General features: G+C 49.2%; 2 protein-coding genes across 15 annotated transcripts in view; both read left to right on the top strand.

Moving 5' to 3' along the window:
- ALMS1 (ALMS1 centrosome and basal body associated protein) overlaps positions 1–2,425 on the top strand; it is a 133,452-nt gene extending 131,027 nt beyond the window's left edge. For all 12 annotated transcript variants that reach the window (XM_037898377.2, XM_043544936.1, XM_043544934.1 and 9 more), the window contains one exon: positions 1,925–2,425. In XM_037898377.2, coding sequence (XP_037754305.1) covers positions 1,925–1,969 — 45 coding nt within the window. In that variant the 3' untranslated portion in view covers positions 1,970–2,425. The remainder of the gene's footprint in view (positions 1–1,924) is intronic.
- Positions 2,426–12,895: 10,470 nt separating this feature from the next.
- ADAM33 (ADAM metallopeptidase domain 33) overlaps positions 12,896–25,340 on the top strand; it is a 76,651-nt gene continuing 64,206 nt past the window's right edge. Inside the window, exons 1-2 of one of the 3 annotated variants that reach the window (XM_037898363.2) lie at positions 12,896–13,284; positions 17,942–18,024. In XM_037898363.2, coding sequence (XP_037754291.1) covers positions 13,164–13,284; positions 17,942–18,024 — 204 coding nt within the window. In that variant the 5' untranslated portion in view covers positions 12,896–13,163. Of the gene's footprint in view, positions 13,285–17,941; positions 18,025–25,340 lie in introns of those variants that run through there. The other 2 variants (XM_037898364.2, XM_043544928.1) reach the window with 2 other exon arrangements.

Below are 25,340 nucleotides of genomic sequence, written 5' to 3'. Positions count from 1 at the left end.
TGCTCTGTTGGTGACTCAGAGTTGGGTAGCATAGGAAGAAAATCCCACAGGTGTTGGACAAATTAATTTGATTACATATTTTCCCTTTTAAAGATCTGAGCGTCCATGCATGCATTAAAAATCAGAAACAATGAGCCAGTTTTTGAGATTAGATGTCACTTTAAGGGTGAGGAGGTGGTGGGGGAGGGAGGCTGTAAGTAAGATATTGGCCAGTAGGTGTCATTACACCAGCTGGAAAGGAAGAATGTTGTTTCCAGAGGCATATAGGCATATAATAATCTTCTTAGAGCTGTGAGTCCCACTTGCTGCTTTAGTGAATCTGTTCATCTGATTTTTGACCTTCTTGTTGCCTCCCACCAGCGACTTTTAAACAGTTTTTTTAATTGTTAAGGGAGAGGTTGTTAAAGTTCTTATCTTCCATCTTTGGGACCAGAGTTCAGTTCAGTCTGGGGCAACTTTCTGAGTCCAGAGTAGTCAACATTTCTACAAAACTGCCAGTTAGAAAACAGCAAGGCATAACCACTGGCACCAGTGCCATGTACTGTGCAGCTGCACATGGCAAATGTAATTTGTTCCAGTCAGGGCTGTTCTTCAGTAGCTGTGCAAGTATCTTGAGATCGCAGGATGGAATAGGGCAGTATGTGTGCAGTATTGAGGGGCAGATTTCATACCGAGATGGATGATGATTTTTCTGTTGCTTACAAAGTTTTCCATTATACTGTAATGAATATACAGTATAATTATTATACTTTAATAAATTGGATCATTTGTTTGTGTGCATCTGCGTCCTCTGTCGTGCAATAGATCAGATCTGCTAATGAGCATATCAGTTCTCTCTATTAGTAGATTATATAGATAATCCTGTGTGTTTACACTGCACTTTACAAAGCAGAGTAAGACTTCTCCGTGCTTCAGAGATACCACAACCTGCTGACTGAATCAGCACAAAGGTGTGGTGCTTTTATATCTGAAGTTTGTTCACTTAATATCAGAGATCATAAACTGGGAGACACAAGGCCACTGGATGCTCAAAGAGAAGAGACTTAGTATCCAGAGAGAGATGTGGAAAGTAAGAGAGACTTGAACTTTCAGAAATAGAAGTTTTTCCACTAAAATGTGGGGAAGAAATTCTGTGCACTTCCTTGGGCAAAGGGTAAGAGTTGTCGAAACAGCCTCACAATAAGGGACAGCCTGTCACTGAATCAGAAAAGAATAATAATACAGAACAGATATTTAATAAAACCCCATCATCAGTGGAAAACCTGTTCGTACACACAATTACTTGATTTATTAACTGTCTTGTCTACCTTGTCATGACAATACAATTACAGAAATTGAAAAAAGAGAGTTCTGTTCCCAAAGCCACATGTTTTGCCAGTGGTCCTGGTGTCTTTGTGTATGTGCAGCCACAAAGCATTGTTAGGCAAGAGGAGTAAGGGAGTTTTATCTTATTCAGTGATAGACAGCTAAGTCTCTGATCTAGCCTTCTGGAAGGCCGCCTGCTTAATTTTCTTTGTTTACTCAAAGGCAACTAAAACAGTGGAGTAAGAACTGTTGCTTTCATCACACAGTAAGTCCATTATGTCAGTCAAAGCAAGTTTGTGAGTTCATAATTGAAATATCAACCATTATTTGGAAGATGATAGTTGCACATTAATCCTCCATTTGCTTGTGCGATAACAATAGGCACTTGCTCCCTCTCTTGATCTCTGTTTGTGCCATTCCACCAGTGGGAAGTGTGTCAACATTCTTGTCTCCTTATACCTCTACGGGGGAAAGCACAGTTGGTGCAAGATATATGTTAAGGGATTTATCGGTATTTACTTATTGGTGACAGTGTTTTGAACAGTTAAATGCTAGGTAGTAGCATTGTTAGAGAAATAATACTAATTAATCTGTCATTTATCTTCATATTTCCCCACAGAAAATCACCAATCACATCTTAGGGAGAAAAGTACCTTGGAACTGATCGGAAAAACAATCTTCTGTTTCGATAAGGTGTATTGCATGTAGTGAATTTTCATGCGTCTTTCCTATGTACATTAATTTATGACGTGAGAATAGAATACACAGTAAATATTCCAATGTGCAGAGTATGTTTGGTGTAATTCAGTAATGTCGTATTCTCTTCACATATTGAAAGTTTGGATGTATTTATAATTGAGGATCAGTGATTTTATGTGGATGGCAGGTTTTTAATTTTTAAAAAAATAAATTACTGGTTTCAGTAATGTTGTTACACCCTTCCCAGATTAATTTAGTTTTGTAGTATTTATAAATAAGAATCAATGATCTCATGTGGACAACAGATTTTAAATATTTATTTTTAATAACTATTTTAACAATGATTTTTTAATTTTTATTTCATAGCTCACTGTTTGTAATTATTTTGTACTGCTGAAAAAATTAAATAGCTTCAGATTGATTTGCAGTAACTGTCACTTTACTGTAGTCCTTTTTCTAGGGTTTTGGTATGTATGGCATCTGCAAAAGTGAGTTAATTAAACAGCCATGAAAAGTTTCTATTGGGTAGGATAAGCCTGCAGACTGTAACTGATTTCATCTTTAAGGTGGGGCAATTTTAGCACTCTGTGGAGTGGTTTAGATTTGTTCCTTCCATTAATAATGACTCTACAGTTGTACAATCCTGTTGTACTCACCAGTAGAGGCCAATGGAAAATGTATTTTTCCATTTTTGGGGGGAATTCACTGTTTCCATTCCCAAAGTGTTATCCCATTCCCAAACTATATCCAGAGAGAACAATAGTTTTAATTTTTTTGGCACTCAAACCTTGAAGGCCTAAAATGCCTCAACTCAAAAAAAGTCAAGGTTCCAGTTACAAATAAATGCTAACCAGTGTCGTCACACGTCACCTGTGTGCTACTCTGTTCAATGTTGATAACAGTTGGCTGCGTGCATGTGTGCTGTCCCAGCTCTGCGCAGATCGCTGGCACAGCAGATCTTGAGCTAACCACCCAATGACCACAGACTCCAATAAGGTATGAAGGCACCCGGCCAGGTTTATTGCCAAACGAAACACAGTTTCTAGCTCCCTGGATCAGATGTCTACAGTTCTGCTAGTACAGACAAAGACATCCACTCAGGGATGCATTCTTATACACAGGTACAAACAAGTTACACATCACTCCTGACACATCAAGTACAACCCCTCTATGTGTTAGGGTGCTACCTCTCTCCTGGTACATGTTGGTTTGAACAAACAAGTCTATCCATCATGTTATCCTTTTGACCCTTTCTTTAGGATGGGTCATCCTGTTCCTTATCTCTGTGGAATGTGTTCATACCAGAATGTTCTGGTGCCATCCTGGCACCTATTCATCCTACTAGTACTTGATACCTTTTAACTATGTGTATAGATGCAATTAGCAGCCTTCTTCTTGCCAACTTCTGTGAGCAAGGCCTGCCTCTGGCTCAGCTTAACTTTGCTTTATGTTAACAAAGTCTTGACCATTACTTTAGCTCAGGCCTTAGGTCTCATACTGGGCCTCTGATACAAGGGTTTATGTTTCAGGGCCTCATCTACCACATTCAGCATGAAAAAAAATCCCTGTCCCCACCACCCCAACAATGTTGAATTTTCATTAATGAGCACAAATTATACACATCAATTGTGGAGATGATTTTTTTAGACTCATGCCCTTTGAAGAGAATGCCCTGCCCTCCCATCCACTAGGGAGTCTATCTTGGGATGATCAGCAAGTCCATTCTCAAGTGTCATAAGAGCAGGTAAGGCAGCAAACTGTCCCCATGGTACATTGGACTTGTGTTACAGGAAGATGATGATGATAAAGAAGTCTAATTTGGTAAGTGTTCAGTGGACAGAAAATTGTTGATGCAAAATTTTCAACCAGTTCTGGTTGAACTGATCTTTCTTTCTGTCTCTAATCCACCTTTCGTTAGCTAGATGCCCTCTCCCGGATGTTTGGTTATACACATAACTGATGTTCCAGTGATAGAATACAAATTGTAAAGGCTGTGGTTCTCAGTGTGCAGCTGCTTTTTTGTAGGCTTTTTTCCTTACCGCAAAGGAGGCTGTATGAATGTATAAACAGGAAAGGCATCTGAGTAAAACAGGTACATGCAAACTGTGAGTTGTTATAATTGCAATATTTCCTGCTTCACTGTAGTTAAGGTGGAGATATTATTTATTAATTACAAAGAATGCTCTTGGGTATAAAGCTTTACTGTATATTTCTGTATTCATTTACTCTAGAAGGGTGAAATATAAAAGGGGGACCTCTTGTGATCATTAAAAATTTCACAGCACTTTTCATAAAAGTTAGAGATGAAAGCCCCAGTGTCCTGATTAATTACAGTCTGCCCAGCTAAATTCCCCCTGAGGCTTCCATTGCATATGATGGACCAGATCCTCAGCTGATGTAAATTGGTGTAGTTTCAGTGAAGTCAGTGGAGCTACACTGAATTATCCCACACGAGGATCCAGTTCAATATTTTTCACCTCTGCTAAACTAGTGGTACCATGTGCTTTAAGCAGCTGTCATGTCCTACCCCAGAGTCAAGAGGAAATGGGACAGAGTGAAATCATCTCTGTATGTAGTTTTAGAAAGGGCTTTTATTATTACTTGTTTGTCACAATAGCATCCAAAGTGTGGTAAACGCTGTGAAGAGTTTACAGTCTTAAAAACTGTAGACAAAGGATGGGGAATGTGAAATAGCATGCAAGGATGCAGCGTCAAGGTGGTGACTAGCAATCTCTCTAGGCCCTTCTATGTTACTAGAAAGAAAAGGAGGACTTGTGGCACCTTAGAGACTAACCAATTTATTTGAGCATAAGCTTTCGTGAGCTACAGCTCACTTCATCGGATGCATTCAGTGGAAAATACAGTGAGGAGACTTATGTACACACAGAACATGAAAAAAATGGGTGTTGTTATACACACTATAAGGAGAGTGATCACTTAAGATGAGCTATTACCAGCAGGAGAGAGGGCGGGGGGAGGAACCTTTTGTAGTGATAATCAAGGTGGGCCATTTCCAGCAGTTAACAAGAAAGTCTGAGGAACAGTGTGTGTGTTGGGAGGGTGGGGGGGAATAAACATGGGGAAATAGTTTTACTTTGTGTAATGACTCATCCACTCCCAGGACACAAATCAGATGTCAAGAATTATAACATTCATAAACCAATCAGAGAACACTTCAATCTCTCTGGTCACTCGATTACAGACCTAAAAGTCGCAATATTACAACGAAAAGACTTCAAAAACAGACTCCAACGAGAGACTGCTGAATTGGAATTAATTTGCAAACTGGATACAATTAACTTAGGCTTGAATAGAGACTGGGAGTGGATGAGTCATTACACAAAGTAAAACTATTTCCCCATGTTTATTCCCCCCCACATACACACACTGTTCCTCAGAGGTTCTTGTTAAGTGCTGGAAATGGCCCACCTTGATTATCACTACAAAAGGTTTTCTTCTCTCTTCCCCTCCCCCCCCCCCCCCCCCGCCCGCTCTCCTGCTGGTAATAGCTCATCTTAAGTGACCACTCTCCTTACAGTGCGTATGGTAACACCCATTGTTTCATGTTCTGTGTGTATATAAATCTCCTCACTGTATTTTCCACTGAATGCATCCGATGAAGTGAGCTGTAGCTCACGAAAGCTTATGCTCAAATAAATTGGTTAGTCTCTAAGGTGCCACAAGTACTCCTTTTCTTTTTGTGGATACAGACTAACACGGCTGCTACTCTGAAACCTATGTTACTAGACTATATCCCTTCTGCCCACCTGACTAATTATTACTGCTTGGGATCCTCTGGGATGAAAGTTGCTGTAAATGACTTTCCAAGTGTCCATTTGGAGTCATGTAATCACCTCCAAATGCTGCAGAAGAGTCTACAAGTGCTTGCTGTAGCTTTTGCCTTATTTATTGGACCCATTCCTATGGTATAAATGTGGGTGACCTTTTCCCCCATGAAAACAAATATAGCTCTATGGAATCTTCTTGGTTTTATGTTCTCTCGCCATAGATGCTAATAGCTTCATTGTTCGAGTTTTTTTTAAATTTTCAGCTGATGAAAAGCATATGTCCACAGTGACCTTTAATAGTCTGTTAATGCCCAATGGTAAACTTTAGGAACCTTCCTGTTTTCAGTTAGTTCTTCTTGGTTTGATTATATTTAGATTTCTACATTATACCTGTCTAGCTGCCCAAGAAACTACAAGCATCATAAGAACATAAGAATGTCCAAACTGGGTCAGACCAAAGGTCCATCCAGCCCAGTATCCTGTCTACCAACAGTGGCCAATGCCAGGTGCCCCAGAGGGAGTGAACCTAACGGGTTATGATCAAGTGGTCTCTCTCCTGCCATCCATCTCCACCCTGTGACAAACAGAGGCTAGGGACACTATTCCTTACCCATCCTGGCTAATAGCCATTGATGGACCGATCCTCCATGAATTTATCCAGTTCTCTTTTAAACCCTGTTATAGTCCTAGCCTTCTCAGCCTGCTCAGGCAAGGAGTTCCACAGGTTGACTGTGCGCTTTGTGAAGAAGAACTTCCTTTTATTTATTTTAAACCTGCTGCCCATTAATTTCATTTGGTGGCCCCTAGTTCTTATAATATGGGAACAAGTAAATAACTTTCCTTATTTACTTTCTCCACACCACTCGTTTTATATACCTCTATCATATCCCCCCTTAGTCTCCTGTTTTCCAAGCTGAAAAGTCCTAGCCTCTTTAATTTCTCCTCATCAATCAAATTTATTGCAAGTCAAAAGGACATTAGAGGCTGTCCGTTAAACTGTTTGAGGCTTTCCTAGGTGCTACCACAATAGAAATAAGAAATAACGAGCAGCTAGCTACATGTTGCACCACCTGTAAAGAAATGGATGACTTAGACATGATCTCTTTCTGAAAGAAACACTCACAGTCTGATTCTTAAATGATCATAGCTGACATTGCCACTTGGGCTTCCAGAAGCTGCTGGAGCTGCAGGTTTGAAGCCTTAGCAACAAACAGCCATAACCCCATAATTGGTGGTCTAATCTGATGAACAACTGAAAAACAATTCTGCTGGTGGAACTACTTAATGTTCAAGGAGTCTACAATACAGTTTGTGTGGCATCTGGAATTTATGCTTGGTCCTTTTACAGCATCATTCATCAAGGAACTTGAGCTGCTTAACCATTGTTTAATATTTACAATACTGCAGGGAGAAAAAGGAATATTATCTCTCTCTTCCAGATGAAAAAATGAGATGTGGAGAGGGTAAAGGCATGATTTACAGAGGTTCTGAGAACTTCACCTGAAGTCAACATAAACTGCAAGTTCTCAGCACCTATGGAAATTGGGTCCGAGTGATTTGTAAGTCACACAGCAAGTTTGTAGTTAGAATATAGGTCTTTTGTCTCCCCGATCCTGTGGCTTTAACAACAAGACCATCCATCTTTCCTCGTGCTTCTTCATGGAGAGCAGTGGTGTATTCAACACATACTTCACTATTCTGTTCCATATTGTCACAAATAAGGTGGAACTCATGCTTGCTGCAGAGCATCTGAGGTTCGTAGTTCTTTACAATAGTCTTGTTCCAATTTTGTAAACACATATAGGGAATTGGAACCCACAACTCCCAGCCTCCAAAACACATGCGTTTCCCAAGAATTTGTTTTAATTATCAGTCCTTGTGTGAGATCCATGTTCCTCTTTTTTTCTATCTTGTTTTATTTGCGTGGTAAATAATTACTCTTAATGATTTGTACAGCACCCTGATGGGAAAGGCAGGCACTCTAGTAGATAAAATAATTACTCAGTGAGGTAGAGGAGCAACTCCTTTGGTTTGAGCAGTAGGTGGAATTTATGATCAAGAGTCGGGCCCAAACTGCAAAGTTCAGATCCAGACTTTCGAAACACTCTGATCTGTTTGAATTCAGGATTTTACTGGGCTCACCTCTCTTATGAACCTTCTTTCTGCTCTTTGTACTTTCTTCTGTGCTGCCCCCTACACCTGGAACTCCCTTCCTCCTCCCAATCCACCTGGCCTCTCTCCTCTCCGATCCTTGGAGCAGAGATAATATCTCCCCCATGCTTTGTACAGAACCAAGTACACTGAACAATCAATGAATACTAATGGACTGTCTTGTCTCCAGCTAAGGGGGAAAATGCTGAAGGGCCAGGAAACCCCATGAGTCCCACTGTGCAGTGTCCTTCAGATCATTTCCTCAGGGAAATTGTAATTGCCTGTGAAAACAGCAGGGGACATGATTTTCCTAACTCCCTGCCATGCGGCATTATGAGAGGAATTCCCACAGATTTCTGGACATCTGTGGAAGGCAGAGGCATTTGTGTGGAGGCCCAAAGACTGTGCACAATTTCTCCGATCTCTTATTTTGTCTGAGATGCTTTGCTGTCTGCTTTTTTTGGAAGATCATGAATAGTGTGGAGAAAGTGAATAAGGAAGTGTTATTTACCCCTTTCCATAACACAAGAACCAGGGGCCACCCGATGAAATTAATAGGCAGCAGGTTTAAAATAAATGAAAGGAAGTACTTCACACAACGCACGGTCAACCAGTGGGTTCAAAAAAGAATTAGGTAAGTTCCTGGAGGATAGATCCATCAATGGCTATTAGCCAAGATGGTCAGAGATACAACCCCATGCTTTGGGCGTCCCAAACCTCTGAATGCCAGGAGCTGGGACTGGATGACAGAGGATGGATCACTTGATAATTGCCCTGTTCTGTTAATTCCTTCTAAAGCATTTAGCACTGGCCACTGTCTGAAGAAAGGATACTGGGCTAGATGAACCATTGGTCTGACCCAGTATGGCCGTTCTTATGTTTTGCCACAACTGCTACTACCAATGTGCAGAGAGGGAATGTGTTTAAACATCACTGAGACCCTGGGTATCATAGTCACCTATCTCAATTTGCTGAGCGGAAGCACTGTCTTGTGATTTAGAATCCTGTCACTAGAGTCTGAGAGAAGCCTCGAGCTTTTACTGTTATCACGTAGTGTATATTTGCTACCATATGCTTTGCTGAGGGGATAGTATGGGAACTGGCATCCTGCCATAGATACCTAGCAAACCCAATTCAAATTTGCTGTCTTATCCCCCTTTGGAGGATAAAACATGTACAAGGCTGGAATAGAGGTGATAGGAAACTACATGTGGTGCATGTTGGGGAAATGATTGTTTGGGGGTGGGAAGCAGGTTTATAGGAAGGCACTTACGCTTGGAAGGGTGCCCTTTTCCTGTACCAAACAGCTTTCTTTTCCTTCATTTCCTCCATGTAGTCTTCAATGCTGATCTTCTCCTAGTTACCACCACTTCTAGAAACACCATCACATGGGGGCTCTTAAGCCTGTGGTGTCAAATTCTGCCCTTGGTATAGATGATTTCCCTGGCCTAAGATATACCAGGGCCAGGCAGTGCCCTGCACAGCTCGAGATTCGACCCACGGCCTAGCCACAGCTGGCTCAGGCTGCGGGGCTAAAAATTGCTGTGTAAATGATAGGGCTTGAGCTGGAGCCCTAGCTCTGGGACCCTCCACCCTCACCAGGTCCCAAAAAATCTACAAAGATTTTTTTTTTTCAGCCTCTAACCTGAGCCCCGTGACTCCCGTGAGCCTGACTCAGCTGATCCGGGCCAGCCGTGGGTATTTTATCCCAGTGTAAACACAGCTAAAGCCATCTTTGCCCTTTGCTGTCCCTGCCCCAAGTGCTGGAGCAGAGTAACTGAAAATTGGGCCTGTTAAGTTGCAGGAGTGGTAGAGGCACTTAAGGAGGAAGCCAAGGAATGAGAGAGAACTGAAACTCAAGTGGGTATTGCAGTGGTGTAGCCAGGTGTATCACCGTGGCTTGGCAGGCGATGTGCATGAACACGCTTAGGAAACTTGCCGCTTCCCAAGTGGTTAATTCCTGGGTGCAGGCTGCTTCTGAGGCTTTGTGATCCTCTCCTAGAGGCTGCTGGAGACTGGAGTGGGAAGTCAGAGAGGCTTTGCAGCAGTGTGGCAAATGCCTGCAGTGAGTCTTGGGTCCCCCGCCCTCCACCTCTGGCCTGTGATCCTCATTTATCTAAACTCCACCTCATTAAGAGTCCCCAGAGCCATCCAGTCCCTTCGCTGAGTGGGAACCTCTTGAGTTTGTAAGGCCTAGCCTCCCCACACCAATCTTGACCATGGACTCTGCCGTTTCTTGTGTGTGTGTTTGTGTATATATGCAACGACAGGAGGAGTGTGTGTGTGTGTGTGTGTGTATATACACACTCTCTCTCTCTCTCTCCCTCCTCTCCTCCTGTCATTGTTATATTGTGTGTTTCTCCAGTGGGTGGAATGGGAAAACCCTTCTCATCTGTTTGAAACAGTGACTTATTGCTGATTTATAGCAGCATTATATTGGATTTTCCATGCCTGTGTCCGGGAATTAATTATGTGAGATGGAAAGCTATTTTCCGTCTTGTTCTGAGAAGACTCCCATGACGTTTACACAGGTTTATTACTTAGGGTAACTTTTAAGCCAATGAACTGGTGGGGGTGGGTGGTGAGTGTGTGTGTGTTCACATCACTGCCCCATATTGGAGAGGATTTGAACGGCACAGCTTTGTTTTATGGTCCCTATACTGTAAAGTGCTAATGAAGATTTTCCTTTAGCTAAAGTGATAAGGCTTGTGCTTTTTAGAGTAGCGGATTCTGAGTTCCATCCCTGACATGACTGTGACAGCTATGTGCTGCTAAGTGGCATCCCATTTATCAAATGAGAATCTCAAATAAATTGACTGTCTTAATCCTCCAGAATTATTAGACCCAATTTACAGATGGGGAAATGGAGGCACAGAGATGACGTGAATTTCCAAAGGTCACCTAGCGAGTAGCAGATTGAGGACTGGAACCCAGGAGTCCTGGCTCCCCGTTCCTTCCTCCAACTTCTAGAGCATATTGTCTTTTGTGGAGGCAAGGGTGCTGGAACAATATGTATAGTGGGGGTGCTGATAGCCATTGAACCAAACCGTAAACGCTGTATATGATAGAAACCATTTCAAGCCAGGGAGGGAGGCAGCACCCCTAGTTCCAGCACGTGTGGAGGTAGTTACATTGATTCCCAAGAAGGAGGTCACCGTTGCTGACATACTGCTTGTGTATCCTCTCTCTGAATGTGACGGGGTACCTCAGCCTGGTTTTATTTGTAAAGGTTGGGAACACTTTAAAAATGAGGATTGGAATTAACAGTTGATTTAAACTCTCCACCTTCTGTCAAGAGGCCAGAGGGTCCTCAGAGAGCAGGATGTGGTGGGGATTGGGGATGACATTTTCTAGAGCAGGCCATTGCTTCCCTTAGACTCTTCTTTACTCTGAGGGCCGGTTTGCGTACTGATTTATCTAAATCTATGCAGCCCTCTGCTACAGCACAGATTTAAACAAAAAATAGCGTTCTGAAAGTGCCAGGGGATCTCTCTGTTTTTACATCTCAGCAATGTGTAGGGGACGTTGCTCCGTCTTGCTCTGCTAATACCCAACTGGGGCATTAAGTTCAAGAAAGGAAGGTGGGGGGGCCAGGAAGCTAAAGAAAAATATATTCCCTTCATCCTGAGAAAAGTCCTGACATCAGCTGACCCCCATGGGAGGAATATCTGTGACCTTTCAAAAGCGGTCAAGTCATTTGTGGCGGTGAACAAGACTCATGTGTATTTTTTTTGGCAGGCACATTTGGAAAGGAAAGCGAGAGGCACCCAGTTTGAATGGTTGCTGCAAGCCATCCATGCTTTTGCTCCACCCTGGAGAAGAGCTGTAAACTAGTCAAAGGCAGGAAAAGGAGTACTATGTATACAATGGGAACTGTGTGTGTAGAGCAGGGGTGGGCAAACTTTTTGGCTCGAGGGCCATATCTGGGTATGGAAATTGTATGGTGGGCCATGAATGCTCACAAATTTGGGGTTGGGGTGCGGGCTCTGGGGTGGGGCCAGAAATGAGGAGTTTAGGATGCAAGAGGGGGCTCTGGGTTGGGGCGGGGGGGAAGGGCTCATTTGGGGTGTAGGAAGGTGCTCCTGGCTGGGAGGGCTCTGGGGTGGGGCCAGAAATGTGGAGTTCAGGGTATGGGGGGGCTGGGGCAGGGGTGCGGGAGGGGGTCAGGGGTGCAGGCTCTGGGCGGCACTTGCGTCAAGCAGCTCCTGGAAGCAGCGGCATGCCCCCCTCCGGCTCCTATGTGGAGGTAAGGTCAGGCGGCTTACGGGCTGCCCCATCTGCAGGTACCGCCCCTGCAGCTCCCATTAGCCGTAGTTCCTGGCCAATGGGAGCTGCAGGGGTGATGCTTGGGGCAGGAGCTGTGTGCTGATCCCCCTGGCTGCCCCTAAGCATAGGAGCCAGAGGGGGGACATGCTGCTGTTTCTGGGAGCCTCTGCACAAGCGTGCGGAGCGGCTTCCGACCCCACTCCCTGGCTGGAGTGTGGAAGCAGGGCAAGTCCCAGACCCCACTCCCCAGCAGGAGCTGGAGGGCCGGATTGGAGCGCCTGGAGGCTCCCATAGTTTGCCCACCCCCGTGTAGAGAGAAAATCTATGGCAATACATCTACCCCTCTAAACCTGTGACGACCTGAAACGGACCCCTCCCTTTAGTGTAAAAAGTGAGACTAAAGGGAGACCCTCTCGGATCCCTCCTGGCTTAGCTTCAGAAGTTCCCCAGAGGAGATGAACCCTTTTATTTTTATTTTTTCCTTTTTTGGAGGTTGAAATTTGCAGCAAAAGAAAGTCGCAGCTGTTCGCTTTGTGCCCCAGCCAAACCCTATCGCACCTGGGCCATTTGGAGCAAGACAAAAGGGCGGGGTCGGGGGGGCAATGTATGGTAGATGGGTGTGTGTGTGTGTGTGCGGGTGCATGCTGGGGCCTTTGTGTTCCTGGCCCGGCCTCGGGGCCTGGGCTGCTGAGCCTGCCTGTATCACAGAGACCAGGCCGAGCAGCTGCAGCCAAGGGGGGCGCTTAGCGGAGCGTCTGCTTCTCATTATGCAGCCGGGCCAAGCGCTAAACCCGGACCGTGCCGCGGCCCGCCGCCTACAAGCCCCAGGCTGCAGCGGGGCGCCCGGGACCGGCCCCAGCGGCCGGCGAGGAGGTGGGGCATGGGGAGGCAGGGCTGTATAAGACCCGAGGCAGGGCAGCGGGCGTGCCGGGCAGAGGGCAGCGCGCCGCGGGGATGGAGGCGGGCGGTCCCCGCACGCCCCGCTGCCGGAGGACGCGCACGGGGCCCTTTGCGGAGCGTTTCTTCCTCCTGCTGCTCCTGCTCCCCGGCCCCGCGGCTGCCTCCGAGGCACCAGGTAAGGGAGAGCGGGGAGGTCGCAAGGGCAGAGCCCCCGAGGGGCCCGGGCCACGCCGGGGGGGATGTTCCCATAGGGGCCCCCCGGGTCTGGCTGGCGGGGACGGGAGGAGGGTGCACATGGGGTGCAGCCCCCCCTGGGTGTGGCTGGGACGGGGGGGCTGCCCCCGGGCGAGGGGTGCAGCCCCCCGGGTCTGGCTGGCGGGGTGGGGAAGGGAGGGGGGTGCAGCCCCCCGGGTCTGGCTGGGAGGGGGGGCTGCCCCCGGGCGAGGGGTGAGCCCCCCGGGTCTGGCTGGCGGGGAGGGGGATGCGCCCGGGTGCACATGGGCGAGCCCGGTAGGTTGACTGGAGCCGGCAGACAGCTGGGCAGGAGCGGGGACTGCGGCTGGCGATGTGACCGGAGCGGGGGTCCGCTGCACTATCGTCCTCCTGGTAACCCAGCCGGGCTGGCGGCTGCCCCAGCAGAGCGGCTCCCGCTTTGCGGCCCCAGGCCAGGCGGGCTCCGCTCCATGCCTCTATATGGTCTTGCTGGGGGATCAGGAGGCGGCTTGCTGCTTCCAGCCAACTTCCCTCTGCCCTGGGCTGGGCTAGCGAGCCCTCGCCCTGCAGACATCGGCTCCGGGGGCCCCTCCATCGGGGGCCCCTGTCGGACATCGCAGCCAGTGGCCCCTTGCGCTTCTACGGGGTCCCCACCCCAGTGACCATCAGTAGCTTGCGGTGGAGGGGCTCACAGCCTTCACTCGATCCACAGCTACCCTAGCCACCACTCCCAGGGGGCAGGAGCTAGGTCTCCTTGTGCCCCCTCTTTAAGATGAAAACCAGCTTTTTGGAAGGACAGGAACATTTTCTGGGAAAATTTTTGTTACCTTGAAAGTTTTCTGCTATTGACCAAACCAGAATGTTTGTCTCTATTTCTGGCATGGGGGGAGGGTTCTCTCCAGAAAAATGAAATTAGATTTTTCTGCTTGAAATGAAACAAAAACAATTTTGTATCCTTTGGATTTTTTGTTTTCTTTCTGAAAACACACCACATGGTTTTGAGCAGCTGCATGTGAAAAGGACCCTCAGAACTGGGTGCATGGCGGGATCCTGGCTTGGCAAAAATAACTGATCAAGTTTCGGGGCAGGCGGGAGCTGTGAAGGGGGAGCGGAAAGCTTACTTCGAGCGGGGCAGGGACTGCCTTTAAGTGTTTGTACAACACCTCGCAGGGGGCCCTGTTCTGTTACTGGAGATTTTAGGCACTCCCCCAATGCAAATAAATAATGACAGCTCTATCAAATGCAGGAAAGGTGCGCTCCTGGAGAGCATGTTTGCAGAAGAGGGTGGGGCGTGTATGTAATTCCCTGAAAAACAGGGAGATGGATGGAAAAAACATCCCATTGTAATTTATTTGATTTAGATTTTAACAAGGTCCCATGTCAGGGTCTAAGCCCCTCCCATTCACTGCCAGGACAGTTTTCAGCACAGCTAGGATCCTAGCATAATAAGGAACTGCCATTATGATATGACTACAGGCCCCCCAAGTAATCACTGTAAACAACTCCCCGTGTCCCATCCTATCTCCAAACACCCCTGTAGAAAGGTGGGCTTTGCAGCATATCCAGCAAGGTTCGTACCCCTGCTCAGTTGGATGAATGGAAAGGCCCCGATCCTCAAAAGGTAATCAATTTGAAATCAATCAAATATTCTTGAGGATCTGGGCCTCAGAGCCTTTCTGTAGGTTCCTGGAAGCTTCCCTGAACAGCTGGAGGTTTCAAACCTGGGTATTGAACTTGTTCGTTCTTTACATTGTTGTTTGGCCTTTTCAGTGTAATGATTATTTCTGCCTCCATCAAAAATCTGAAGCCACAGATTGCCCCCAGTTGTGACAGGAATCCGGATCTTCTGAGCAAGGGCAGGAGCAGTATAGAAACAGTTCTGCTTTTCCCCTTCCTTCCCTTTTTGGGTATCCTGTAATGAGACCTTAGAAAACCACAAAGGGAAATGATTCCTAGGGGTTGGGATGCTGGCCTGTAGTTCCAATTCGAGCTCTGGCGGCATCTCCTTTTGTAATTTGAGAGTAAATCACTTCACCGCTCTGTGCCTCAGTTTTTCTGCCTGGGAAATAGAGAGAGTCATTTACCTCCAGAGGCTTGAGGCTTAATTAGTGTTTGTAAAAACGCTGAGATTCTCCCACGAAAGCTGCTCATAAATTTGCCGCCTTATTTTAGCTCTTCATGCAATCTATTAAGCTGCCGTTTGAGAAACCAAAAAATCTCAGACCCACCCGGGGTCATATTCATGTTACAGAACAAGACTTCAGGGCTCTTCAGTCTAGGTCCTGGCTTACACTTAAAAGTTCAGTCAACATAGGTATGGCGTTTGGGGGTATGAAAAATTCATACCCCTGAGTGCCGTAGCCATTCTGATCGAAACCCAGTGTAGGCATGGCTAGGTTGATGGAATAATGCATCCATCAACCTAGCTACCACTGCTCGGGGTGGGGGGGGGGTGGATTACCTACAGCGACAGGAAAAACCCCTTTTGTCGCTGTAGGAAGCGACTACACTATGGCACGATGGTGGCATAGGTAGGGCATCATAGCTGTGCCATTGTAATGCCTGTAGTGTAGTCCCTTCCTACAGCAACGGAGACAACGATCGAGCAAGATCCATTGGTCTAGCTTCAGCTTCCCAACCAATTCAGACTAGAAATAAGGTGCAAATTTTTAACAGTGGGGATAACTAACCAACAGAACAATTTACCAAGGGTTCGGGGTGGATTCTCCACCGCTGGCAATCAAGATTGGATGTTTCGCTAAACGATCTGCTCTAGTTCAAACAGGAGTTCGCTCAGGGAAGTTCTGTGGTCTGTATGATGGGGGAGGCCGGGCAAGATGGCCTAATAAACTGTGAGTCTGTGCAACATTGACACAGCTACGCTTTTGATAATCTTGTTATTGTAGCCTTGGTTTTAATGTGTGTGTAGTTTCTGACCAAATCTTTAGCTGGTTTTAGACCAAACCCTGGTTTTCAAATACTCCACCCTTCACATCTCCCCCAGCCCAGTCTGCTTTCAGATATTCACACTGAGGAACTGAAACAAGCAGGTGGGACCCTGAAATAAGGAGCCCTGCTGTTCGGATCCTAAACCCTCCCCTCTGGGCTGTGACTAAATCCAATCTTTGACTGAAAGTGTGTTCGTTTGTACAGCGTGCCCGTCACTTGAGGTTTTGCAAGATCTTGTGCTGTTCTGCAAGTTTCACGTGTTTCTTCAGCAACAACAGATTTGTTTGTGTTTAAAATTGAGTCATCAGTCGCTATTCTGCAGTCAAATGCAGTGGAATTTTTATGAAAACTCGGGGTACTTGCATGTCTCTAATCGGGTAGGGGGGCTACATGCATTGCCTTGTCTTGGGGAGTTGGGATGGGTCAGAGGAAGTGGTAATGGGTTGCAGGTCCTTTCACCGCTAGGCTGCAGGCTCTAATACAAGTTGGAAATCAGTGAAAGTTGTTACTTTCGGCTGTTTGGTGACCGGTGTGAAATGAAGTGGAGAGACTCGTTCCATGGGCCAAATTCCTTGCTGGTGTATAGAAGCCAAGGATTGCACTGGGTCATGGTGAATGCTCTCCCCTCTGGCCTCTAGATGTGGCCCCAGGATAGCAAACTGATGCAGCGGGGTCAGCGTGCGTTCCCTGCTTCTGCCAGTGCTGTGCCTGCTGGGTGATTTCAGTAGAGCATTGTGGTCTCCAGGTGGGCAGTCTGGCATCTTTCACGAGCAATACGTTTGTATTCAGGGTGCAGGCTTTGTGCTGGCACTAGGTACAAGCTGTGAGTTTGGATCCGGCACAGAGCTCCACCAGATTATTATAATGTACTGATTGTTACATTCATGTAGCACTTTTTGCGGGGTGGGGGGTGCTCTGCCTGAGAGAAAGGATGGGCCAGTGGCTAGAATGGTAGCTTGGGAATTGAAGGATCTGTGTTCAATCCCCTTTTTCATGATATTTTTCCCATGTGACTTCAGGCAAGTCACTTTAGTCTCTATGTGCCTCAGTTCCTGTAATCTATAGAATAGCACTTCCCTATTTCACAGGGGGAATAAATACACACATTTGTGGGTCCCAAGGCCAGAAGGGACCACTGTGATCATTTAATGTGACCTCCCGAATAATACCCGCTAGAGACCCTTGCCGAAGTAATTCCTGTTTGAAGCAGAGCAGATCTTTTAGAAAAACACCCAGCCTTGATTTTAAAATTGCCAGGGATGGAGAAACCACCAGGACCCGTTAAATATTGTGAGACACTCAGACATTAGGGCCTGTGTTATCACTCGGGTGACCAGATGTCCTGATTTTATACGGACAGTCCCGATATTTGGGGCTTTTTCTTATATAGGGTCCAATTACCACCCCTCCCCCCCCATCCCGATTTTTCACACTTGCTGTCTGGTCACCCTAGTTGTCATATAAGAGCCTGAAATAGATGAGAGAGTTCTCAAAGGGCTTTGCCAGGCTGGATTCCTCAGCCACATTCTGCCAGTGCAGTCGGAGGGGAGTCCTACCGTCAGCACATGAATGAGAAATGTTCCTCTCTCTTGATTTTGTTCTCTTGCGGGGAGGGGAGAACCCCTGCCTGTGTTCTCTGCACCTGTTCACCGTGACGTTTTCGCTTGCAGGGCTGCCACCGCACGGAGAACTGGTCACCCCTCACTGGCTTCTGAGAGGACGCAGCAGGCGAGCAGTCAGCGTGGCCGAAAAGGTGGGTGAGATTCAAAGCATGCGTGTTTCTTGGTTTCCCCCTCCACCCTGATTGGCCTGAGACATGAAGGATTAAGCCAGGGCTTGAGCAACATGCTCTTGTATTGTGAGTGGCAAGCTCTCCTTCCCCAGTGTCCATGTGTGGGGCTAAGAAGTCAATATCTGCACAATCTGAGCTGTGAGATATATTTTTTTTGAACAGATCTTTTGGCCCTGTAGGTTGCTGAAATAACCTTCTCCCCACGGTGCAGTGTAAGGCTGTCCTCCTGCCCTTACAGATCGGCAGCCCCAGCGCCTCGGCTGCTGCTCAGAGCTTTGGCCAAGGCCAGTTTTTATTTAGGATGTGAATTTCCTGCTGGCAGTAGGTAGCAGCTGTGAGTTTGGATCTGGAACAGAGCTCCACCAGATTATTGGGTCAGTTTTCGCAGCTGCTGTTCAGCCAGGAAACTGACGAGATTTCTGTGTAGTTCAGGCTGCTGCTGCTCCTTGCGGAAAAGGGCTACTCTGAGGAGACGGGCACCTCAAACACGAGAGGCTGGGTAAGGGGCAGAGTAGCAGACTCCTGGCTGTCTGTGGATTTTGCAGTGGCAGGGGGAAAAGACTTCTATCCTGTTCCAGCAGGCAAGTGGTAATGAAGATCTGGCTCTCGTGCAGTTGTCTCTCTGGTGGGGAAACCCCTAGAAAGCATCAGTTGTCTCAGCAAGATTGCTTCTGTCGTGTTACTAGAACCTTTGTGGCTAAGCTGCCCGCTGCTCCTGCCATACAAGGAGCAGTTGTGAGGAGGAGGCCTTGGGTTTCAGACGGATGTGCACGTAACCTGGAGGGGCTGGGTGAGGCCGCAATTGTGTAAATAGCCTCCTTAATATAGGGCCTTTCATCCCGAAGGATCCCAAAGCACTAGAGACCCTGTGTGCGGGGATAAGTAGCATGCAGCTGTTGGATGAGGGGCACATGGGATCTGTTCTGTAGTGGCTACGTGGTAGTCTGTAGGTGGGAAGGGGGAGGTGACATCTTTGAATGCAATCCCAGGCGGACTCAGGAGGATGGAATTTAACTTTTGATTGGAGTTAGGCCAGGACACACAGGGAGACCCTTAAAGACCACGGTGGTTCAGGTGACCTTGGAGAGGTGGACACAGTGCCGAGCAGTGCCTGGGGCAGCCCCAGCTGGCTGGCACGTGCTGCTTGCGTGGCAGGTGCAGCCTTCATTTGCAAGGCTGCCTTTGCAGTCACCAATTCTTTCCTTTATTTAAAAAAACGTGTTTTGTGTGATGTTGCTCTGTGACCTTCCCTGGTCCTGCCAGGGCATGGATCCCGGATCTCGGGTGCTGCCACTCTTCTCAAACAACTGGCCTCTCAGCTGCTTGGTATGCTCTTGTGCTCACCATCTTGGTTTCTCCCCTCCCCCACCCCCCCTCACCCCCCGGCTCCCTGGTACAGGGGTCAATTGTCTCATGTCCCTGCCACGTGCCTCAGTTTCCCCCCCTGTAAAATGGGGGCAATGTTACTGACTCACCTCCCTGGCGAGGCTGTGAGGCCTGACTGATGTCTCGTAAAGCACTCTGAGGCCTTGGGGTGATATCACCCGGCTGGAACACTGAGCTTGTTAGTGGCTATTGAATTCCATGGTGAGACGCCTTCATCCAGCAGCTGCGTTCCATGACCGGCTCCTCGCTCTGCCTGTAGCAAGGGGGATCAGCACCAGGCGCCCTCCCACCTTAGCCCGCGGGGTTGCTATGGCTCCTGTGGTCCATTCCTAGAAAGGGATCACTCCATTCCCAGTGAGTTACAGCAGCGAGGGGGAGAGGGCCCAGGTCTATATATAGGCCAGAGGGCGGTCAAGGCGGGGAATGCGGGATAGCCGGGAAGTTTATTTATATTGCTACTTACATTCCTCTGCCCGGAATTCACTCAGAAGATGCTGGGAGAGACCGAATCTGAATCGGGGGGTGTGTACAGGCGCAGGCTGGGGCCCTGGCTTTGCACAGGGCATCAGCGGCAATGTTAAAACATCACTTACCAGCGGGATTACAAGGAGGGAGGGGCGAGACCCCCGTTCATTTCCTGGCATCTGTTCTGCCTCAAGTGACTCCAGGCAGCTCAAGACAAGAAGGCGGCTGTCCTGGCGGGGAGGGACAGGAAGGGTGTGTGGAGGCAGGGGGGTGGACTGTGGGAACCAGGCTGGGGCTGGGGGAGGGCAGATCTGCATTCTTGGCGATCTCAGGGGATCAGAATTTCCAGGCGCTAGATCTGAAGTGGACTTCAGTACTGTGCCCATCACCGTGGGATCTTGGTGGTGAATGGCAGTTGTTTCGAGGCAACCCCCTGCTTACACCAAGGACAGGGCTCTGCATATGCTCTCCTATCCCCCCACCCCCCCCAAAATCAAACAGTCTGCTTCGACTCAATGAGGCCAAGTGAATGGTCAGAACCCACCTGTTTTATGAAGGACCCCTTTGGAGCCGGTATGGCCCCACCCCGCAGGCTGGCGCTGTGAGCGGCTGCTCGGGCAGTCAGTGCCAGCCTGGCTCCATTCGGCAGCCAGGAGAGCATAGGCCCAGTTGCCTGGGTGAGCTGCGGGGTACCCACTATGTTGCACAGCACCCCTCGCTCTGAGCACCCCAGTTCTTGGCCCTGTGCTATTTAACACCTGCATTGATGACCTGGAAGGAGAGAGAGAGACCCATCGCTGATCAGGTTTGCCGAGGAGATGCAGACTGGGGGAGTGGTGGTGAATAATGAAGAGGACAGGCCACTGCTGCCAAGCAATGCAGATTGCGCGGTAAGCGGGGTGCCAGCCAGCACTGTGCTAAATGTAGACATCTGGGAACCCAGAATGCAGGTTATCCCTACAGGATGGGAGACTCCGTCGTAGACAGCAAGGACTGAGAGAAGGACTTGGGGTCGCTGCAGGTAATGGCCTCCACGTGAGCTCTCCGCACAATGCTGCAGCCAAAAGGGCTAACGTCATCCTTGGATGTGTGAACAGGGCCATATCCCAGAGGAGTAGGGAAGTGACCTTGCCTCTACAAGCTGTATTGACAAGACTGCCACGGGGATGCTGGGTCCTGATCTGGTTCCCATGTGTCAAGAAGGCTGTGGGAACACAGCAGAGAGTTCAAAGGAGGGCCATGAAAATGATGCAGGGGCTGGCAAACAAGCTTGTGACGCGTAAGGGACTTGACCTATTCAGCTTCTCGAGGTGAAGGTGGACTTGGTCGCTGTGTATAGGCCTGTGTGCATGGCAAAGATATCTGTTGCGGGGGCTGATTGAGGCATAACAAGATCCAATGGCTGGAAGTTGAGGACACCCAAATTTTAACCTTGAAATAAGATGTAGTTTCCTAGCAGCGAGGGTGATTAGACATTGGAACAGCTTCCCTGGCCGGTGGGGGACTCACCATGGCTTGGAGTCATTCAGATCGGTTTCTAGGGGCAACTCCGCAGCCCGTGTGCGTGTGGGAAGAGGGGTGTCGGACTGGATGGTCAGGGTGGTCCCGTCTGTCAATCTGTGAATCCCCCTGTTCGTCCCCTTCCTTCCTGGGCCATGGGGAGAACAGGTCGCCTGCCTGTCCTCAACCTGCTCATCTTGACAATTGCAATTCTGCATTAACACTGTGCCTATAACCAAATCTCCATCTTCAGCCGGTCACCTGAAGGGGTCAGGAAGGAATAGTTTTTTCCCCCCGATGCACAAATGATCCGATTTATTGTCTCCCCCGTCATCCTATCCCCAGCCTCAGGGGCTTCTGAAGCATCCGAGATTAGCTCGGCTGGAGACAGGGCACCAGAACCGGTGGACCCGCTGCTCTGAGGTGGGAAGAGAATCCACTTATTAGATGCTGGCTGCTGTGTGTTGCTCATGTGCTCAGGGTCACGCTGGTGGCCAGATGTGGGGCTGGGAAGGGATTTCTCCCCAGGGACCTTGGGGTGGATCATCTGGCCACAGCTCACCTCATCAGTTCCCTGCCATGGTACTGGTGGCACCTCCGTCTCCCCTGGTCTCTCCCCGTGGCTCGCAGCACCAGTCTCCTAGGACTGAAATGCTTTGGGCTAACTAGCCTCACTGGGCTCAATCCAGGGGTGTCTGGGTGACATTTAACGGCCTGGCAGGCACAGGAGGTCAGACCAGAGGAGCCAACCCCCCCTTGAACCAGCTTGCCGAGGCTTGTGGTGATCCCCCGTTGCTGGGGATCGGATGATCTAGGCAGGAAGATCCACTCTCATTCAGCCAGAGCGAGTGGCCTTGGGAATTAATTCAGGGGAGGGCCGTGGCCTGTGCTGTGCTGGGAGGTCAGGCCGGATGATCACAGCGCTCCCCTCCGGCCTTAAGCTCCATCCTAGGAGCACAGTGACGGGATCTGCCCAAGGCCAGGAGGGTTTGCTCTGTTCCCCATGTAGCAGCTTGTGCAGGATCCTGGGGGTTGGGGAGAGTCGAGGCAGGGAGAAGCACTAACCCTGCCACCGTTTTGCTGGGGGCCCCGCCCTGGAGCATGTATGTAGGTGGCCTCGTGTTCGCTGTGGTCTCGCCCCCACAGACAGCAGGGCGGACGTCTCTTGTATCCTGTTTCCTTTCTCTCCCCCTTGCTCTGCGTGCATCACAGAGCCGGCTAACCCGCTGGCTGCTCTTGCCAGCTGCCACCCCTCTGCTGTGGGGGTGACACATGGAGAGGGGCCGTACATTGCCGGAGGGTGGGCTCTGGGACTGGCCGTCCCGGTGACTCTGATCAGATACCTCTGTGTCAGCCACCACCCTCTCCCTAGACCCATGAGTGCTCTGTGCTCCCACCGTGACTTGGGGGAGAGTGCGGCAGGCTGGGGCGGGGAGAGCCCTGGCAGGAGGAGCGTGGGGCAGTGATTCTGCATCTTGGGGCAGGTGGGGGCTGCATGTGAGTGGCAGAACAGGGAGGGAGGGAGGAGCTAAGAGGCAGCGTGGCCCTGTAGATGAGGCACTGGGCTGGGACTCCGGAGACCTTGGTTCAGTTCCCTGCTTAGCTACTGCTGTGCTGTGGGCCTTGGGCAAGTCCTTTCCTCTCTCTATGCCTCAGTTTCCCTCTCACCCTTTGACTGTGCAGACGGTAAGCTCTGTGGGGCAGGGACTCTCTTGCTGCGGGGCCCCAATCTCAGCTGGGGCCTCTGGGTGCTACTCCTGATGACAGTGGTATCCCAGGCTATGTGGTTTTGCAGGAACCAGCCTGGATCTCCTCTTGCTGACAGTATAAAGCGAGAGCAGCCTGTGTGATCGTCCTGGCCTGCGCCCTAGTATTAACAGCATAGGCAGAGCTGGGTGCTGGGTCAGCGTGTGCGAATGTCTCTCAGCAAACCAGACCCGGCTTCGTTCTGAATCATCGCACAGTCGTTAGGCTGACGAAGCTAGAAGTGGCTGGGATCTTGCCCGTGGCTCTAGGTACTCTGCCTCAGTTTCCCCATCTATACAATATGGAGAGAGAATCCCTTCCTGAAGTAGGGGTGGGGAGGATTAGTTAGTGCCTCTAAAGTTCTTTGAATAGGAAAGCCCTCTAGAAGGGCTAAAGGTCACGAAGACCTGTGGCCTGAACTGGATTTTAGAGCCAAGTCCTAGTTCATTTGAACTTTGGGGGCCAAAAACCCCGAGGAGAAATCTAAGGTGGTGAAAGTTATCCTGTTGGAGGGAGGGTATAAATCACATCATTCTAGACTGTTAGATCCCCTTCGACCGACACCCTCTTTCCTGTTATGTGTACTCCAGCACCACCCAGAGGCCCTGATCAGAATCAGGCCTCGTTCTGTGGGGTGCCGGACAACCCTTTAGTAAGAGATGGCCCTGCCTTGAAGGACTCATTGCTGGTTCTGAGTCATTTTAAAAGGTGCTGGGCTCTTTCCCCCAAACACAACAGCAGGATCGGCCCTCCTCTATCCCAGCAGCCCTGCTCTCTCCCGGCCCCTCGGGCCGAATGCTGCACCAGCCAAGACACCTGTCAACGCAATGAGACGACATCCAGAAACATTGTGTAAGGGAGGACGTCAATTGCATGTCAGCCCATCTGAGGCTGGTGGATTTTATAGGTAGCCTTTTCCAGATCTTCCATGGGTGGGTTCGCTTGGTACAGGCTGCTGAGCCCCGTCTACCCTGTGCCCGGCACTGCTTGGAAGGCTGGCACGCAGCGGGCGGGACATGCTGCCATTCTGACTGGGAAGGGGTTTATTCCCACTTTGCACTCGCTCTGTGCTGGTGTCCATGTCTGTTCTAGGCACAGGGCAATGCACAATCAGACCCCGGAGTTTTGTCCTGCTTCTGTCTTAGATCTAGGTACTTACATGGCCCCCGCACAGCGCCGCAGTATCTGAGCACCTCCCAATTCTTAAGGTGTTTACCCTCCCCATGCCCTTGTGATGTAGGGCAGTGCCATTGTCCCCATGGTACGGGGAGGCTAACACCCAGATCATCCGAGGTATTTAGGCTCCTAACTTGCATTGAAATCGATGAAATACCTCCATGACTTGGAGGATCGGGGCCTTAATGACTTGCTGCCTGTGGGACCGTGGGCCTGCGGTCGAGCAGGGAATTGAGTGTGGGTCTCCTGGACTAGTGCCCCAATCGCTGGACTGTCCTTTCTGGGTGGGGAGGTGGGTCCATGTCATGGGGAACCATACAACGATCTCTCTCAGCTGAGTGACGTTCCAGCTGAGAATTCCAGCGTGCAACCAGCGAGATTGTCTCTGCGGAGCTTGCCTTGATCTCTCTCTGAGTTCCAGGCCGCAGAGGGGCCCCAGGAGCTAGACCCACCCATCTTGCCATGCGTTAACGCTTCCATGTACCCTCCATGTGGGCAGAAGGGTGTTGATTCCTCCATCGCGCCCATGGCAGCCTCGGTGCCTAGGTTAAGGCACCCAGCAGCCGCTGATTTCACTGGTGCTTTGGCACTGCCTGAGCTGGTGCCTCTGGGCAGGGTCGACGGTTGCTCTTGGGTTTGGCGTCATGAGCCATGCAGCGAGGGTGCAGGTGGCCTGGGCGAGGCCGCGGGCTGCGGAGAACCAAAGATCATTTCCCCTCCAAAAGAAAACAAAAGGCTTTGGTCTTGGCTCCTCCATCAACAGCTCTGCGGTTTTTCTCATCAGCAGATTGAAAAAGAAAAATACTCTTGAATTTCACCCGCCGGGGCTGGGTCTCCGACACCGCGGCTCCTTCCCCAGCTGCTGTTAACTTGGCCGCCACTGATGGATTTTGGACGTGCTCTTGGAGCCTGGAGCTGGAGTCTTGTGCAGAGCGTGCCCCCAAACAAGACCCCTTGCCTGCCCTCTCTGCAGGCGCCACGGGGAGAGAGGATTCCCCAGTTTG

The sequence above is a fragment of the Chelonia mydas genome, chromosome 4, assembly GCF_015237465.2.
Source record: "Chelonia mydas isolate rCheMyd1 chromosome 4, rCheMyd1.pri.v2, whole genome shotgun sequence".
Classification (NCBI taxonomy): domain Eukaryota; kingdom Metazoa; phylum Chordata; order Testudines; family Cheloniidae; genus Chelonia; species Chelonia mydas.
Note: the sequence above shows the minus strand (reverse complement) of the source record. Positions and strands in the feature narration are given on the sequence as shown.